This window comes from Eschscholzia californica, unplaced genomic scaffold (genome assembly GCF_041429995.1).
Source record: "Eschscholzia californica isolate CP2 unplaced genomic scaffold, dmEscCali1.0.p SCAF_2, whole genome shotgun sequence".
NCBI classification, from domain to species: domain Eukaryota; kingdom Viridiplantae; phylum Streptophyta; class Magnoliopsida; order Ranunculales; family Papaveraceae; genus Eschscholzia; species Eschscholzia californica.
This window is the reverse complement of record NW_028238309.1, coordinates 64,247,663-64,266,078: the sequence shown is the minus strand read 5'-3', so window position 1 is coordinate 64,266,078 and position 18,416 is coordinate 64,247,663. Positions and strand designations below refer to the sequence as shown.

At 35.7% G+C, this 18,416-nt stretch overlaps 3 protein-coding genes across 6 annotated transcripts; all 3 read right to left on the bottom strand.

Annotated features, from left to right (window-relative positions):
• Window positions 1–2,844: 2,844 nt before the first annotated feature.
• LOC147560262 (F-box/LRR-repeat protein At3g58900-like) lies at window positions 2,845–6,991 on the bottom strand. Of its 3 annotated transcripts, none has more exons than XR_015234778.1 (5): window positions 6,692–6,897; window positions 5,490–6,455; window positions 4,826–4,993; window positions 4,204–4,728; window positions 2,845–3,198 (listed from the first exon to the last, which is right to left on the bottom strand). XR_015234778.1 is itself a non-coding variant. In XM_086662423.1 (5 exons), the coding sequence occupies exons 2-4, from the start codon at window positions 6,438–6,440 to the stop codon at window positions 4,414–4,416; spliced, it is 1,434 nt and encodes a 477-aa protein (XP_086518549.1). In that variant the 5' UTR covers window positions 6,441–6,455; window positions 6,692–6,991; the 3' UTR covers window positions 2,845–3,119; window positions 4,404–4,413. The 3 variants fall into 3 exon arrangements, 2 of the variants coding, with proteins under 2 accessions (XP_086518549.1, XP_086518550.1); XM_086662423.1 differs by having other exon boundaries at window positions 2,845–3,119; window positions 4,404–4,728; window positions 6,692–6,991; XM_086662424.1 differs by having other exon boundaries at window positions 2,845–3,119; window positions 4,374–4,728.
• Window positions 6,992–8,494: 1,503 nt separating this feature from the next.
• Window positions 8,495–11,939, bottom strand: LOC147560261 (F-box/FBD/LRR-repeat protein At1g78750-like). Its single transcript, XM_086662421.1, has 5 exons — window positions 11,779–11,939; window positions 10,574–11,575; window positions 9,416–9,583; window positions 9,031–9,318; window positions 8,495–8,752 (listed from the first exon to the last, which is right to left on the bottom strand). The coding sequence occupies exons 2-4, from the start codon at window positions 11,567–11,569 to the stop codon at window positions 9,040–9,042; spliced, it is 1,443 nt and encodes a 480-aa protein (XP_086518547.1). The 5' UTR covers window positions 11,570–11,575; window positions 11,779–11,939; the 3' UTR covers window positions 8,495–8,752; window positions 9,031–9,039.
• Window positions 11,940–14,097: 2,158 nt separating this feature from the next.
• Window positions 14,098–17,294, bottom strand: LOC147560260 (F-box/LRR-repeat protein At3g58900-like). 2 transcript variants are annotated; one of them, XM_086662433.1, is made up of 4 exons: window positions 16,502–16,746; window positions 15,328–16,314; window positions 14,701–14,868; window positions 14,098–14,602 (listed from the first exon to the last, which is right to left on the bottom strand). In XM_086662433.1, exons 2-4 carry the CDS (start codon window positions 16,297–16,299, stop codon window positions 14,318–14,320), a joined length of 1,425 nt encoding a protein of 474 aa, XP_086518559.1. In that variant the 5' UTR covers window positions 16,300–16,314; window positions 16,502–16,746; the 3' UTR covers window positions 14,098–14,317. The 2 variants fall into 2 exon arrangements, with proteins under 2 accessions (XP_086518559.1, XP_086518558.1); XM_086662432.1 differs by having other exon boundaries at window positions 15,328–17,294.
• Between the last annotated feature and the right edge of the window lie 1,122 nt (window positions 17,295–18,416).

Below are 18,416 nucleotides of genomic sequence, written 5' to 3'. Positions count from 1 at the left end.
CCAAAAATCTTCTTCATCATTCTTATTTTTTTTTCACATTTTATCTTCTTCATCTCTTTCAATCTCTAAAAACATATATTTTCTTTTCTTTCTCTCTCTAAAAGTTTTATTTTCTTATTTTTGGATGTTCATCATTCTTTTTTGTTTCACATTTTATTTTCTTCATCTCTTTCAATCTCTAAAAACATCAATTTTCTGTTCTTACTCTCTCTAAAAGTTTTATGTTCTCATTTTTGGGTGTTCATCATTCTTATTTTGTTTCACATTTTATCTTCTTCATCTCTTTCAATCTCTAAAAACATTAAAGTTTTCTGTCTTTCTCTCTCTAAAAGTTTTATGTTCTTATTTTTCTTCTTCATCACTCTTATTTGTTTCACATTTTATCTTCTTCATCTCTAAAAACATCAAAGTACATAACCAAATGTCCAGTGCACAGAACCATTTCCGGTACAAGAGAAAATTTCCAGTTCAAAAGTGTCCAGTACTAAACCAAATGGCTAGTACATAGAACAATTCCCGGTGCACAAGAAAATTCCCCAGTAAAAAAATGTCTAGTACATAACCAAATGGCGAGTACACAGAACAATTCCCGGTACACAAGAAAATTCCCACTACAAAAATTTCTAGTACATAACCAAATGGCTTGTACACAGAACAATTCCCGGTACACAAAAAAATTCCCAGTACAAAAATGTGTAGTACATATCTAAAAAATGACCAGTACACTAAATAGTTCCCGGTACACAAGAAAATTTCTTTATACAAATCAATGAAATACTACAAAAAATGAAGAAATTTGTTGAGATTGGAAAGAGATCAGAAATAAATCTGGAAAAAAAGAACGAAATTTGTTGAGATTGGAGAGAGAAATATGTGTGGGAGAAAATAAAAAAGAAATAAGAAATAAATCTGGAAAAAAGAACGAAAATGGCAAGTTGGTAAATTTTGTAATGGCAATTCTGTAAATTCGTGGAAAGTACAAGGTTTAATGTCAGGTGCGTCAGACTATTTTTCAAAAAAATTCGCATTTCCCGGGAATTTTTCGGTGGCAATTTTGTGAATTTATGGAAAGTACACAGTCTGATGGGAGGCGTGTCAGATTATTTGTCAGAAATTTTCGAGTTTCCCGGGAATTTTTCGATGGTCGTTTCGTAAATTTCAAAAAGAAGAAGGGTGTTTCGGAAATTCCACCCCTAGCCTGACTTTTTTGGACCTGCCCCTCATTCTTTATCTGCAGTGGGCCTGATACATATTGTTGGGCTGATTTTGGACATTTTGCCCAACCCCTCTTATTATTTTTGGTCCGTGTTTCGGAGAAATAAGAATAATTTCTGGAGAAGAAAGTTTTGGGCGGAAACAATTTTTTTTTTGTTTCCTCCAAACACTTCCCACTTTTTTAGCTTTTTATTTTCTTCTTCCTCTATCTTCTCTCCCGCCACCATAAATTCCGCCGAGCATTAACTCCGGCGACACCATCAAAACTAATTTCAGCAACACCACCATTAATTCTTCTCCCCTCTCTTTTCCCTCTCTCTCTCTTTCTACTCTTTCATAGGTTTGACAAAGAGGAGACCCCTTCGTCGGAACCCTCGTCTAGAAAACCAGATGAGATGGTTTGGTTCTACCAAACGAACGTCGTCTGGTAGAACCAGACAGCTACGCCTGGATCTGGAGTCCAGAGATCTAGAAGAAGAGTTCCGGCGAAGAGACCATTCCCTTCGCCGGAACTTAGAAAGAGGAAGAGGATATGAGAAAGAGAGAAGAGAGAGGGAGAGGATATGATGAGAGAGAAGAGAAAAGAGATAAGAGATAAGAGAAAGAGAGAAGACAATAGAGAAGAGAAGAGAAGAGAGATAGAAGATAATGAAGTCGTCAGCCACATCTGTCTGACGACTTGTAGGGTGTGTTTCGTTTGAGTGTTATTGGTTTTCCACATTCTTTCTCAAAATTTTTTCTTGTTTCCCCAAAACATCGACCCTATTTTTCAGTTTTTTATTATTTTTTCTTCTCCTCTCACCTCCACTAGAACTCCGGCGACCTCCACCATTAATGGCGACCTCCACCGTTAATGGAGGCTATCACCATCATCCAGTTAGTTGTCTCTTTTCTTCTTTCTCCCCTTACCCTCTCTCTTCTCTCTATTTCCCCTATTACAAATTTACCATTTCAATATAAAGCCAAAAGCTGGTCTTCTTTCCGGCAAATGCAACCAGGTATCATCAAAGTTTAGAGTGGGGAGTGAAGTACATAGAAGTCTGCATCTCTTTGAAAGAACACTTGTTTAAACAGCATATTTGTATCAAAGAAGGAGGATCAAATAAGGTAATTCACTAATGTGAGTAGCATATTTTGAATAACAATTGACTTCACGAGTGGACTCAGAACCGGGTAACATCAGGAATTTCTTGCACAAGAGTCACCATCGCCAAATGGTGAGCTTTGAACGGTTAGAGTGGGTGATCGCATAACATTGTATGACAATGCATGATGAAAATTTATATCTAATACTATTGTGTACCAAATTCACAAGGACTGTGATTTGATATGTAGTTTTAGTTGGTACCCTAAAACCCAATCATCCAAATCAGTTACAAGGCCTAGGATCTACTTCATGTTTCTCAAATTATGGTGTAGACACTGTAGTTCTCAGATAGAATCCCTAACCCTAAGTTTCGGCCCATAGGTATTTTTTTCGAAGTCGTTACTCTATTTCTCAGTGTTCCATTTCGGATCAATTTGCTGCATCTGCTACAAACTTTATTTTTACGCTACACATATAGTTCAGAACATAGAATGTGCACGAAATGATTCTCAGAAAACGCAAAAAGAAAGAGAAAAACATCATAAGCAAACTAGTATATATTAATTGAACAATAAGAAACTATACATCATCCCTAATAGAGTAATAGGATTGGAGAAACTGAAGGATAACAAGTTTGTTAATACCATTTACAGAAGAGTTTTCAAGTCTTACAACATCGTTAAATTTACAGTGATCCAAAAGCTTTTCCCCAATATTAGAAGCATTGACTTGTCAACTCTACTCCATTAGAACATAACTTACTGCATAATTGGTCACAACTATGGATGCTTTCACAGAGAAAAACCCACCAAGCAACCTGCAAAAATCAAAATTTCACAATGAAAAATTCAATATGCAAATATATTACCAGACATAACGAGCAAATTCTCTATCATCTATATAATAAAACAGAAGGGGAAACGATGACTGGGACAAACATCCTTATTTAATTATGCATATTGTCTAGAAATCCTTCTCAACATTTAAAGTATAGTCCTTCGTAGAAATAAAGTTACCTATTTAAAAAACAATAATTGTTTCCTTCTTAGAAATAAAATAACTAATTTAAGAAAAAAAAATTCAAAGGTTAAAAAAAAATTAAAATCCCTCTATCTCAATAAAATAATCACTAATTTAAGAGAAAAGAAACAAAATAAATAATACCAAAAATAATAAGTAATAACAATCTCTCTCTGTCAATAAAATATAACAATAAATTTCGTAACATTTGATTGATACAACTGTCCGTGCCCTAGGGCACGGGATACACCCTTCTTTAATAAAATATATTGTCTAGAAGCCCTTCTCAAATTTTAAAATATAGTCCTTCGTAGAAATAAAGTTACCTATTTAAAAAACAATAATCTTTTCCTTCTTAGAAATAAAATAACTAATTTAAGAAAAATAAAAACAAAATAAATTTCAATTGTTAAAAAAGGAAATTAAAATCTCTCTCTCTCTCTCAATAAAATAATAACTAATTTAAGGGAAAAGAAACAAAAAAATAATAGCTAATAAAAATCTCTCTCTCTCTCTCTCAGTAAAATATAAAATAATTTCGTAACATTTGATTGATACAAGTGTTCGTACCCTAAGGCACGGGATATACCCTAGAAGCCCTTCTCAAAATTTAAAATATAGTTTTTCGTAGAAACAAAGTTACCTATTTAAAAAACAATAATTGTTTCCTTCTTAGAAATAAAATAACTAATTTAAAAAAAAAAAATCAAGGGTTTAAAAAAGAAATTAAAATCTCTCTATCTCAATAAAATAATAAAAATAATATAAGCAAATTGTTTTTATTAGTTAATAAAAATAATAACTAATAAAAATAATAAGAAACAATAAATTTCGTAATATTTGATTGATACAAGTGTCGTGCCCTGGGGCACGGGATATACCCTAGTTAAATCATATACATTAACTGGTTTTCTTACCTTTGAGTAAGTTTTCATTCATATCAAACAAAAGCACAGAAACAAGCCAAGATGTTTTTAAGGAAGTGACAAAAACAAGTGCACCAAGGATGTAGATCATGACAGTACATGTTTGCAAAACAAATCATATATACCTGTATAAAAGAAAGTGATAAAACTATCACCTTTTTCACATTAGGGGATGAACACAATCATTGTAGTTGCAGCCCCAAAGGGTCTCCGAAACGTTGGTAGCATCTCACTGAATTTCATCACACGTTTATTTGTGAAGCTATGATCACGAGAGATAATAACTTTCTCCAAGTTCACAGAATGCTTCAACAACATCTCTAAAAGTTTAAGTTCATTAACGCACCCCTGGAGTTCAGTAATCTCAACAACCTTGAGGTGATGGAATTCACATGGCAATGTAAACCATGCTTTCCTATAGTCTAGGATGTTTCCTGATTCATATGTTACCTCATCAACAAATGGAGATTGGGGCCCTTCCTGAATAAACATAACTTCGTGTCAGAAAACAAATTCATCTTGAGAGCTCAATATGAAACAAAATAAAAATAACAAATGACCATGATTCTATTATTACCCGATCTTTTACAGACAACGAAAGAGATTGGATGGAACAAGAAATCTTAAGCAAGTATGTTACTGCACGAAAGGAATTATTTGAGAGAAACGTTTCAAGCACCAAGCGTCGCAAATTACAGAACTCAATAGGGGGCCTCTCTGTAATTTCTGGATTTCTCGCCATACCCTGAGAATATAAAATGCAAACTAAGAAATAATACAAGTTTAAGAAAATCAACAGCCACATAAAGAAAAAGGATGAAACACATTGTACTCGTTTGTACGCTTGCATCCACTTAAAAAGAACCTGCGCAATCAAAAATATTTTCGACGCAGCACATCTAAAGCTGTAGAAAGTTAAGAGTGAAACAATTCTTTTGACGTGTCAGACGCTTACACTATATATTATGGCCAGTTATCAAGTGCGGTAGAAGGTCATAAATCTCACAACAGCTAGAAATAAAGAGCTTTCTCAAAAAGCAACATGGCAGTGGATTGTCTATCAACCTCATAAATTCAGACCTTTGAACAAGTTTTTCTCAAATTGAGACTTGATTTTCGAAGCTGAAGATACAAAGACTTGTTTCAAGATTTTAAGGTAAAAGCATTCACAACAACTAAACTTAGACATAAAGAGATACTTCAGAATAAAAAAACAGAGGGAAGCAATGATGCAAATATACCTCAAGGAAGCAAGCTGATAACTTAAGATCCTCTACATTACGAACCACTCTCAGAAATTTCATGACGCGTCGAGCATAAGCATCTCTAGGTAATAAAATTTCGTCTGGAAGTGTTTCAAATTCAGCACTTTTCAAGTGATCAAGGCTGCCTAGATTGTAGTTTATTTCCATGGAATCTTTGCAGGTGAAGAATACAAGTTTAGGAGCATATAACTTGACATTTGTAACCCTACTTTCATTTGGAATATGAAGGTTGTCTATTTGAAGTCTCAAAAGATTAGGACAAGAAATGTTGAAATTCTTACCACCATCTTCTACATGACCATTCTGTAAGATCAAAACCTCCAAAGCTGGACAATTCGATAAGAACTTATTAGATAAGTTCTCAGCAATCGAAAGCCCACTTAGCTTCAAATATTTGAGCCCCGGTAAATTCACTGAAGTTGGTAAAATAAGTTTTGAAAGTTTCCAGTATTCTGAGATTTCAGCACCATCCAACTCCAACTTCTTCAATGAAGTAGAGCTAAAGAGAGATGGGGGAAGCTGAAAGTCGGCATCGAAATGCATTTTGATAGATATCTCTTGAACATTTCTTCTTACAGCACCATTTAACCATGTATAAATATGGGTAGTTATTGTTTTGCCTGATAATGATTCACAGTTAAGCCGAAACCTTAATATATCAGAGGAACCGCGGTTAATCAATACAGTATCCACAAATCGTATAAACCCAGAAGACGATTCTCGTTTGGTAGGACGAAACATATAGTCATTGAAGTTTAGAGTGGGGAGTGAAGCGCAAAGAGGTCTCCATCTCTTTGAAAGAATACTGGTTTGAATAGCATATTTAGTATCAAGAAAAGAGAGGATATGATGAATGAGTGAATCAGGTAATTGACTGATTCTGTCTTCAGTACTATTAGAAGAAAAGGGTGAATTTTTCTTCTCCATTGTTGAGTATAAAAGCTGAATAAGCAAAGTAAGAACATAATCACAAATCAACCATTAATATATTGAGATTGGTAACATAGCAACATAAACCCTAATAGGCTAAATACTAGTAGTAGCTAACATGGCTTAGAATGTCTGATATGCTATCAATTGAAAAGCCCAAAATTATGTTCTGACAGTGAGTACCTACCTCCTCTAAAAACCTAAATTAGAGAAAAAGAGAGAGACCTAAATTTCTTCAATCAGCGAGCTGAATTTCTTCAATCAGCGAGCTCCAACGCCCAAACTCAGACAGGTAAGAAAGAAGGAAATGGTAAAGATGAGAGTTTGATATTGTTAGGGTTTAGGGTTTTTGTGTAGAGAACTCAGAGTGTCATCGGGAGAGGGAAGATCGGAAGAGCAGTTGAAAAGAAACGGTTGATTTTAGGTTCATTTAATGAAGAACTCATCGGGTATTTGTCGTGATTAACTATTTCTTTTTTAATTTGTTGAAAATCGTGATTAACTATTTAGTGGATCAGATTCATAGAAAATACTAATCCAACCAGTTCACATAAGATTTCCATTTAAAATTCTTTAGCATTTTTTTTGTTATAGTTATAGCAATTATTATTTTTTTTTTAAACAAATTCCATTAATAAGTGATTAAATCACAATGTTTACATGGATGAATTCTTATTTCTCTCGTCTGAAAACTTTATGAGAGTTACATACCTTTAAATGGAAAGTGCCTCACGAAGAGAAATAAATTGGACTAGACAGACTCAATAAAAAACCGTAAAGGTCGAAAAATAAAAAGATCCTAAAGATCACGGATGAAAAGACCTTAAAGGTCGCGAATGAAAAGACCCTAAAGGTCGACAAAAAAAAAAGAAAAAAAACAATGTCATCGGCAAACCACCGTCGTGGCCGGAAAACCGCTGCCGGAAAACCGCCGCCATTAAAGAAAGAATCTCTCTGTTCTACTTGTCTCCGTACCAGCAACTCCACCATCAACCGCCACCCTCTAAAATCATTTAACACCGCCACAAATACCACCACCGCCACCCTTTACCAGACCCTCCTGTCCAACACCACCACCATCACAAACCATCACCACAGATCCCATGTCTCTACCAAACCACCATCACTAAACCCCACCGGATGTAGACACAAACCACCCCTACCACAACCACTAAACCCATCAATTACAAAACCAACCGCATCTCCATGAGCAAATCGATCACCACCAAACATCACAACACTCCACCACATAATATCCCTATAGAAACAGAGAGATGGAAGAGGAAAAGAGGGAAAAACTAAAAACATGGAAAAATAACTATGGGTAACTGCCCCATGGAGGAGGCGCCACCCTAAAAACGGAAGCAATATTTTTCTACCACGCGGCTCTTTCTCTCTCTTCTTCATTTTGTTTTAGATCTTGTCTGATCTTATTTCATCACATTAAGACCCGCCTCCTAATCGGTCCTGTTTTTCTAAATGGATCTGAAACCTATACCTAGAATGGGCCCATTAAGAATTAGTTCGGTTTGATTCGGTTTTCAAATAAAAAGCTACCCCTTGCCACCCTTAGTTCAGAGTGGCACCAAATAAAGGTTGTAGGCGCCTCATTTAGAGTAGAAGATTTGCGTGTGGAAGGGCGATTGCAACAGAATTATGAGGCGCTGTTAAAACTTCCCGAGCACATGCTTTACTAACAATTATGCTTCGAATCTTTGCAGGTTCTCTCCCTTTCTAACCATATTAATAATTCCTCCTCTTTCGACTAGTACTTTTTAAAAACCAAATTTCTTTGTCCAATGATTATCCAAATCTACCCTTAAATCCCACTAATATCATTTATAATGCATGTTAAATGTACCTCCCTAACCCTAAGTTTAGGCTATTTCTTTCAAAGTCTAAATTACTCGATTTTCTCAGTGTTCAATTTCGTATCTATTTTCTACATCTCCTATAAACTTTATTTTTACAACCCACATACTCTATTAGTGATGATGTATAGCTTCTTTTTGTTCCATTAACATTAATATATACAAGTTTTGCTTATGATGTTTTTCTCTTTCTTTTAAAGTAACATCGATTAACATTGAAGAAACTGAAGGATAACATCGATCAAGTTTATTAATACCATTTGCAAAAAGAATTTGCAAGTCTTCAAACATCATTACTATTAAAGTAATCAAAAAGGTTTCTTCCTAAGATTAGAAGCTCTGGCCTAACAATACTACTCCATTTAGAACATTTCTAACTTACTGCAAATATTTGTCATAGCTAGGGATCTTTTCGCCGATGAAATCCCACCAAGCGACCTGCAAAAATCGACTTTTCACCATTAAAAGTTCAGCATGCAAATATATTACCAGAGATAACAAGCAAATGCTATATCATTAATATGCATCAACTGCCTTTCTCACCAATGTTCATTCCTTGAATCCAAAATTAAAACATAATACGGAATTAATTCTCGTTCATATCAAACAAAAGCATAGGAACAAGCACACAAGTTTCCAAGGAAGGAAGTGACAGTACAAGTTCACAAGACAAATCTACCGATACCTGTGTAAAAGTAAGTGACAAAAACAATCACCTTTTCACATTAGGGTTTGAACAAGATCATTGTAGTTGCAGCCCCAAAGGGTCTTGGAAAAGTTGGTAGCGTCTCAATAAATTTCTTCTCACATTTCATTGTGAAACTATCACTACAAGAGATAATAACTTTTTCCAAGACGACGGAATTTCTCAACAACATCTCTAAAAGTTTGAGTTCATTGACAGATCCGCAGAGTTCAGTAATCTCAACAACCTTGAGGTGATCGAGTATACATGGCAATGTTACCTCATCAACATAGGGAGATTGGGGCGCTTCAGGCTCTGTCTGAATAAACGTAACTTCGTATTAGAACACAAATTAATCTTGAAAGCTCAATATGAAATATTTTAATATAACCAATGACTAAGAATTCTATTATTACCCGATTTATTACAGAGAGCGAAAGAGATTCGATGTTAGGAGAAATCTTAAGTAAGTATGTTAATGCATGAAAGGAATCATTTGAGAGAAAGGTTTCCAGCACCAAGCATCGCAAATTACAGAACTGAATTGGGGTATTCTCCATAATTTCCGGATTTCCCATCATACCCTGAGAACATAAAATGAAAATTAAGAAATATTACAAGTTCAAGAAAATCAACAACCAAATAAGTAGAAAAGATGAAACACATTGTACTCGTTTATAGTATGTGGACTAGGGGTGTACACGAGCCGAGCTCTTAACGAGCTGCTCGAGCTCGGCTCGACTATTGCTCGTGCTCGACTCGAATATTAACGAGCCCGAGCTTAACACGAGCTCAAAATCAAGCTCGTTTACATAAACGAGCCGAGCTTGAACATTCTTTAGTGTATCACGAGCTACTCGTGAACAGCTCGTTTAACATACTCTTATAATAGTATAGTACATAATTACGTATTAGTATTGAAACTTGTACATGAAATATCAACCATTAAAAAATTATCGAAATATTTTGACAAACGAGCTTAAAACAATTTGAAAGAGCTCGAGTTCGAGCTCGAGCTCTTTCAAACTTATACGAACCGAGCTTGAACAAGTGGACAATTACTCGAACGAGCTCGAGCTCGAGCTCGACAGTCAAATACACGAACCGAGCTTGAACATCTTACTACTCGACTCGGCTCGACTCGAGTACACCCCTAATGTGGACTATAAACGAAAAAGCAACTTTACATCAACAAATATTTAGAGACAACTCATCTTAATCTGTAGAAGTTAAGAGAGAAATAATTATTTTGACATGTCGGAAGCGTCCACTATGTGGCCAACTAGCAAGTGCGGTAGAAGGTCATAAATCTCACAACAGTTAGAAATAACGAGCTTTCTCAAAAAGCAGCACGGCAGTGGAAAGTTTTATCAACCAAATAAATTCAGTATTTAAAACAAGTTTTTCTCAAATTCAGACTTGTTCCTTTAAGCAGAAGATACAAAGACTTGTTCCAAGACTTTAAGACTAAAGAATGCAAAACAACTGAAATAAATAAACAAACAACAACTTAGAAACAATCCAAGCAACAAAGCTGAATTTATTAAGAGAAGAAAGCGAGGATGCAAATATACCTCAAGGAACCAAGCTGATAACTTAAGATCCTTTACGTTGTGAACCATTCTTAGAAAATTCATGATGCGTTGAGCATAAATATTTTTGGGTAACAAATTTTTGTTTGAAAGTGTTACATCAGCACTTTTCAAGTGATCAAGGCTGCCTAGATCGTACTCTATTGCCACATGATCTATGCAAGTGAAGAACACGAGTTTTGGAGCATATAACTTGACATTTTTAACCCTACTTTCTGTTGGAATATGAAGGTTGTCTATTTGAAGTCTCAAAAGATTAGGACAAGAAATGTTGAAATTCATATCACTATCTTCTACATGACAGTTCTTTAAGATCAACTCTTTCAAAGCTGGACAATTTGAGAAGAACTTATTAGATAAGTTCTCAACAATTAAAAGTCGCTTTAGCTTCAAATATTTGAGATTGGGTAAATTCACTGAAGTTGGTAGAACAAGCTTTGAAAATTGACCCATGCCACTATCAATAAACTCCAAATTCTTCAATGAAGTACAGGTAAAGAGAGATGCAGGAACCCGAAAGTTGGGATCAAGCACCACTTCAATATATAGTCGTCGAACATTTCTTCTTACAGCAGCATTTATCCATGTATAAATATGGGTTGTTATAGTTTCGCCTGAAAATGATCGACAGTTAAGCTGAAATGTTTCTATATCATAGTACCCGCGATTAATCAATACATTATCCACAAATCGCATAAACCGATCAGCTGATCCTTGTTTGGCAGGACGAAACTCGGCTGATCCTTGTTTGGCAGGACGAAACATTTTGCAACTAAACTTAAGAGTGTGGATTGAAGTCCAGAGAGGTCTCCATCTTTTAGAAAGAACACTAGTTTGAACAACATATTTGGTATCAAGGAAGGATAGGATATGATGAATGACTGAATCAGGCAATTGACTGATTCTATCTTCAGTACTATTAGAAGAAAAGAGTGAATTTTTCTTCTTCTTCTTTTGCTTTAAAATTGTTCTTGCCATTGTCTTCTGTATGAAAGATGAATAAAACCCTAATAAGCAGATAATCACAACTCAACCATGATATATTCAGATTGGGTAGTAAGACATTATTGAAGTTGATAGCAAGAAACGAAATAAACCCTAATTAGCTAAATACTAGAGTAGCTAGCATGGCTTACAATTTCCATCAATTGAAAAGCCCAAAATATGTAATGATATTGATTACGTACCTTATCTAAAAACCTGAATTTCAGAAATCAGCGAGCTCCAATTCCCAAACTCAGACAAGTAGGAAAGAAGAAAATGGTGAAGATGAGAGTATGATATTGTTAGGGTTTAGGGTCTTGAATTCGCGGGAGAGGGAAGTTAGGAAGAGCAGTTTAAAAGAAACGGTTGATTTAGGGCTTTAGGTTCGTTTAATAAAGGACCCATCTGGCACGAAATTTTACATCCATGGGGTTGCGGGGCATAATGAAAAATCTCCCCCTTGTAGACTCTTTTTTTTTTTTTTTTTCTTTGAAAACACCAAAACGGGACATATAAATTTAGTCAATCAAGATTGACTTAGAGAACATATTCTTTTTACACCAAAAATTTACTTTATTAAACGTTATTCCCCTAATCGTCATCTCATATCTCTTCCCCTCTCTTTCTCTCACTCTCACTATCTCTTTCACAGTCATTGTTTATCTATCTGTCGTTCTCTCTCAAGATCTCCCTTTCTCTCTTGCAGTCTTTATCTCTCACTCCCTTGTAGTCTCTGTCTATCTCGTTCTCTCTCTTGCGGTCTGTATAGATCTCTCTTTAGAAATCACAAGCTTTGTGCCGCAGTTGTGCCCACAAAATGTTATGCCCCAGAGACTTTTCCTCATGCCCCAAAGCCGCGGCTTTACATTCTCTTCCGAATCTTTTCACGGGATCTGTTAATTATGCTTAGTCCAACGCCCGACTCTTGTCTTATTTCTAGATCTCGTTTGGTCTAATTTCACCACACTTGTCTTTAACGACGTCTTAAAGGCGCACTAGATAATTGTGGTAAGCGCCTAATTTATACATGACAGATTTTAGTCATGTTTCAACTACTTTAGAAAAACTAAACTTCAAATAGTAGTAACAATTTCAACAAAAAAAAGTAGTAGTAACAATCTATGTCCAGAGGGTTCCTGTAATCTATTCTTAAAGCCCGCTTCTATCAAGGATTTAGTTTTAAAGATAAAAGCTCTCTACACAAAACTTTGATTGCTAAGGTTATGTTTGACAAGAGATCTAATTACTAACAGGAAGGATGAGAAAAGAGTGGTACTTTCGATGTACCTCATGTGGTTCTTCTGAAAAAACAAGAATGCAAAACATTTTCGACAAGATCAGATATGTTACGCCTCCCTCATACGTCAAGCTAATAGCAAAGCAAAAGGATTTTCGAACAGATCTGAAGTTGAAGAACCCCCTACTACTATCAGAGAGTGGATCCCTCCTCCTAAAGGCATGCTCAAAATAAACTTCGTGGGGCTTTCACTTCGAGAGGATCAGCCGTAGCGGCGGTAGTGAGGAACCATAGAAATGAGATGATCAACCAGAAAGTGAGAAGGATTGAAGCGAACTCAAGCTTGGAGTGTGAAACCAGAGCCTGTCTATTGGTGATGGAGATAAGCAATGAACTAGAGTTAGCCCCTATTATATACGAAGGAGGCTGCCAAGTGTTGATATCAGCCATACTTGACGATCAAGATGATACACCATGGAGGATCCAACCATTGATTTCAGACGTTAAGGCTGAGCTAGCGTTTTCTCGTTTAAGGACCATTCAACATTGTCCGCGAGAAGCCAATTCTGAAGCCCACATGTTGGCCCATTCAGTCTTGGAGCATCTTTCTCTTTAACTTTGCGATCTAGTCCTTATAATGGTCTAAATGTACGTTTAGTGTTTCTTTTAACTTCGTATTGTATTACATTTGGCTTTGGCCTTTCCATGAAGTTATCAGTTCCCAAAAAAAAAAGTGATGAATAAAGGTTTTCTTGCGAGGGTATGTTGTCCGAACTCCATTCCTTTATTGGCCCTTAAGAACCAATTTTAGATCTACACACTCTTTATCTGGAAAGGCAGAAATATTTGAAGTACCCAACCGTATTAACATTCTTTCAACCCTTCCTAAAAATGTAACTTATTTACCAATCAATAACAAGCACCCTTAGATGATTGCAAGTTTTATTATAGTGATGAAACTCTGAGGCAAAAAAACCTCTGATTTCAGATAATCTTGCAAGTGAATCTGAGAAGAGAATAGAAGTAAAGGACAGAAGATGTTTCCTTCTTAGGGTTTTTTGGGGTTGGTCTATGAGAGTCATCGTCAGACTAGCGATGACATGCGATATGTAATTTTTACAAGTCTTGGGAGTCTTACCTCAAGTTTCTCAAAATTGGTGTTGTAGACACTGTGTTCCTAAAATAGAATCCCTAACCCTAAGTTTAGGCTCACAAGTATTTCTTTCAGGCGACGAAATCCCACCAACCAACCTACAAAAAGTCGATATTTCACAACGCAAAGTTCTATGCAAATAAATTACCTTTGTTCATTCCTTGAATCCAAAAATGAAACATAATATGGATTAAGTTTTCATTCATATCAAACAAAAGCGTAGGAACAACCCAATCTGATTTCAAGGAAGTGACAGTACAAGTTCGCAAAGGATGTAGATCATGACGATACAAGTTCGCAAGACAATTCTACCTATACCTGTATAAAAGAAAGTGACAAAAACAATCACCTTTCACATTCGGGGGTTGAACAAGATCATTGTAGTTGCAGCCCCGGTGGGTCTCAGAAATGTTGGCAGCATCTCACTAAATTTCTTCGCACGTTCCTTTGTGAAGCCATAACTAGGAGAGATAATAACTTTCTCCAAGACAACAGAATTCTTCAACAACATCTCCAAAAGTTTGAGTTCATTGACGCACCCCCCGAGTTCAGTAATTTTAACAACCTTGAGGTGATAGAGCATACACGGCAATGTTACCTCATCAACATAGGGATATTGGGGCTCTTCGTGCTCAGTCTACATAGACATAACTTCGTGTTAGAACATAAATTAATCTTGAGAGCTCAATATGAAAGAAAATTAATATAACCAATGACTAAGAATTCTATTATTACCCGATTTATTACAGAGAGCAAAAGAGATTCGATGTTAGGAGAAATCTTAAGTAAGTATGTTAATGCATGAAAGGAATCATTTGAGAGAAAGGTTTCCAGCACCAAGCATCGCAAATTACAGAACTGAATTGGAGGGTTCTCCATAATTTCTGGGTTTCCCATCATACCCTGACAAACATTACAAGTTCAAGAAAATCAATAACCACATAAGGAGAAAAGATGAAACTACTTGTTTATAGTACGTGGTTTATACGTTATCATCCACAGAAAAACAGCTTCACATCAACAAAGAATTAGAGACAACACATCTAAAGCTGCAGAAGTTAAGAGAGAATCAATTATTTTGACATGTGAGAAGCTTCTATTGTACGGTCAGCTATCAAGTGCGATAAAATGTCATAAATCTCGCAACAGCTAGAAACAAAGAGTTTTCTCGAAAAGCAACATGGCAGTGGGAAGTTCTATCAACCTAATAGAATGTTTCAAGATTAAAGCATGCAAAATAATTAAAATTGCAGATAAGATTATTTCAGTCAGATAAAAAAATTAAAACAAAACGAAAGCTTAAAACAACCAAATCAACAAAGCTGTATTTATTAAGAGAAGAAATCAAGGATACAAATATACCTCAAGGAAGCAAGCTGATAACTTAAGATTCTTTACGTTGTGAGCCACTCTTAGAAATTTCAAGATACGTCGAGCATTAATATCTTTGGGTAACGAATTTTCGCCTGGAAGTGTTTTAAGTACAGCACTTTTCAAGCTATAAAGGCTGCCTAAATTGTAGTCTATTGCCATGAAATCTTTGCAAATAAAGCGTACGAGTTTTGGAGCATATAACTTGACATTTTTAACCCTACTTTCCTTTGGAATATGAAGGTTGTCTATTTGAAGTCTCAAAAGATTAGGACAAGAAATGTTGAAATTCATATCACTATCTTCTACATGACAATTTATTAAGATTAAAGTTTTCAAAGCTGGACAATTTGACAAGAACTTATTAGATAAGTTCTCAACAATTGAAACTCCAAATAGCTTCAAATATTTGAGATTGGGTAAATTCACTGAAGTTGGTAGAATAAGCTTTGAAATTTGACAGATGCCACCACCAGTAATCACCAAGGTCTTCAATGAAGTACAGGTAGAGAGAGATGGAGGAAACTGAAACTTGGGATCAACCTGCATTTCAATACATAGGTGTTGAACATTTCTTCTTACAGCACCATTTATCCATGTATAAATATGGGTTCTTATAGTTTCGCCGGAAAATAATCTACAGTTAAGCCGAAAACTTAGTATATCAGTGTAACCGCGATTAATGAATACAGTATCCACAAATTGTACAAACCGGGAGAGTGATCCTTGTTTGGCACGACGAAACATATTAGCATTGAAGCTCAGAGTGGGGATTGAAGTACATAGAGGTCTCCATCTTTTAGAAAGAACACTAGTTTGAACAACATATTTGGTATTAAGGAAAAAGAGGATATGATGAATGAGTGAATCAGGTAATTCACTGATTCTGTCTTCTTCAGTATCATCAAGAAAGGGTACTGAATTTCTCTTCACCCTCTTTTGGTTTGAATTTTTTGGTGCCATTGTCTAGTATTAATGCTGAATAAAGAAAGTAAGAACACAATCATAAATCAACTATGATATCTTTAGGCTGGGAAGACACTAGGGCAATTGATAGCAAGAAACAAAATAAACCCTAATAAGCTAAATACTACTAGTAGCTAACAATTTTTTATATGCTATCAATTGAAAAACCCTAAAATATGTTCTGATACTGATTACGTACCTTCTCTAAAAACCTAAACTAGAGAGATAGACCTGAATTTCTGATAACAGCGAGTTCCATTCCCAAAACTCAAACAAGTAAGAAAGATGGAAATTGTGAAAGATGAGTGTTTGATATTGCTAGGTTGTTTAAAGTGGCCCAGCACCGCCTACATCTGCCCGCGTGGTGGGATTTTGGCCGGTGGCCCGGCACCCGTCTAGATCTACTCGCGTCCGAAGGGTCCGTAAATGCTTGGTGATCGAGCCGGTCAAAATCCGCCCGCACAATAGGTTTTTAACGGACAGGCGTGGGAAGGGAGTATATTTGTTGTACCGTCCTAGTCCGTCTGTCTAGGGATATTTTATCTTTTGTCAAATTACGATGTAAACCAGGTGTCCAACCGACCCGTGTCCTGGCATGTCACACTAACCAATTTTTCATGAGATCTCCATAAAACACGAGTAGGTCAACGTGCTATGCTCGTTTTTCTTTTTTGAGAAATTTGGTGTTATGCTCAGAGAAGGTTGGTAGCATCTCTCTAAATTTCTCCGCACATTCCTCTGTGAAGCCATAGCTAGGAGAGAGAATAACTTTCTCCAATACAACAAAATTCTTCAACAAAATCTCCAAAAGCTTGAGTTCATTAACGCATCCCCAGAGTTTAGTAATCTCAACAACCTCGAGGTGATGGAGCATACATGGCAGTGTAACCTCATCAACATAGGGAGATTGGGGCCCTTCAGGCTCCGTCTGAATAAACATAACTTCGTGTTAGAATACAAAGTAGTCTTGAGAGCTCAATATGAAACGTAATTAATATAACCAATGACTAAGAATTTTTATATTACCCAATCTACTACATAGAGCGAAAGAGATTTGATGTTAGGAGAAATCTTAAGCAAGTGTGTAATTGCGTGAAAGGAATCATTTGAAAGAAATGTTTCCAGCACCAAGGATTGCAAATTACAAAAATGAATGAGGGGCTCATTCATAATTTCTGGATTTCCCTTCATACCCTGAGAACATAAAATGCAAATTAAGATATGTTACAAGTTCAAGAAAATCAACAACCACATAAAGAAAAAAGATGAAACACATCGTCCTCGTTTATAGTATGCGGTTGATACGTTTGCATCCACATAAAAGCAACTCCACATCAACAAATATTTAGAGACAGCACATCTAAAGTTGAAGAAGTTAAGACAACAACAACAACTATAAATAACGAGCTTTCTCAAAAAGCAGCATGGCAGTGAGTTTTTTCTTACATAAAAGGTTATAATGGGTATTATGATTAAATAGAAACGATAGAGATCTGTTATTTCTATAGAGTTGGGTCAATTTGGACTAAATATCCATTATAATTATTATTTTGGCTTAAAATCCTATATTAATATTAGAGTGGACGAACTTTGTGTTTAGGTGTAGATTTTTTACTAGGAACCCAAAAATTATAAATAAAAAAAAATTGTATAGAGAAGTCTATATGACGCACACATTAGAAGTCTGGAGTGTTTCAGTATTTTGAACAAAAAAAGCTTATACATTATCCCAAATTGAGTAACAGGATTGAAGAAACTAAAGAATAACATCGAGCAAGTTTGTTAATACCATTTGCAAAAAGAGTTTGGAAGTCTTAAAACAATGTCACTAATAAAGTATTCCAAAATGTTTTTCCTAAGATTATAAGCTTTGGCCTACCAATGCTACTCCATTGAAACATTTCTAACTTTCTGCAAATACTTGCCATAGCTATGGATCTTTTCGCCGACCAAATCCCACCAAGAAACCTGCAAAAATCGAAGTTCAACACGCAAATATATTACCAGAGACAGCAAGCAATTTCTATACCATGAATATACGCCAACTGGCTTTCTCACATTAGGGGTCGAACAAGATCATTGCAGTTGTAGCCCCAGAGGGTCTCGGAAAGGTT

Excerpts from the sequence above, each read along its gene's own strand:
- LOC147560261 (XM_086662421.1), bottom strand. The coding sequence starts at position 11,569 with ATGGCAAGAACAATTTTAAAGCAAAAGAAGAAGAAGAAAAATTCACTC. Across the intron at positions 9,584-10,573 it reads TATCAGCTTGGTTCCTTGAG|GGTATGATGGGAAATCCGGA; the intron begins GTATATTTGCAT and ends TTATGTTCTCAG. Across the intron at positions 9,319-9,415 it reads CGCTCTCTGTAATAAATCGG|ACAGAGCCTGAAGCGCCCCA; the intron begins GTAATAATAGAA and ends ACGTTTATTCAG.
- LOC147560260 (XM_086662432.1), bottom strand. The coding sequence starts at position 16,299 with ATGGCACCAAAAAATTCAAACCAAAAGAGGGTGAAGAGAAATTCAGTA. Across the intron at positions 14,869-15,327 it reads TATCAGCTTGCTTCCTTGAG|GGTATGATGGGAAACCCAGA; the intron begins GTATATTTGTAT and ends AATGTTTGTCAG. Across the intron at positions 14,603-14,700 it reads TGCTCTCTGTAATAAATCGG|ACTGAGCACGAAGAGCCCCA; the intron begins GTAATAATAGAA and ends ATGTCTATGTAG.
- LOC147560262 (XM_086662423.1), bottom strand. The coding sequence starts at position 6,440 with ATGGAGAAGAAAAATTCACCCTTTTCTTCTAATAGTACTGAAGACAGA. Across the intron at positions 4,994-5,489 it reads TATCAGCTTGCTTCCTTGAG|GGTATGGCGAGAAATCCAGA; the intron begins GTATATTTGCAT and ends TTATATTCTCAG. Across the intron at positions 4,729-4,825 it reads CGTTGTCTGTAAAAGATCGG|GAAGGGCCCCAATCTCCATT; the intron begins GTAATAATAGAA and ends ATGTTTATTCAG.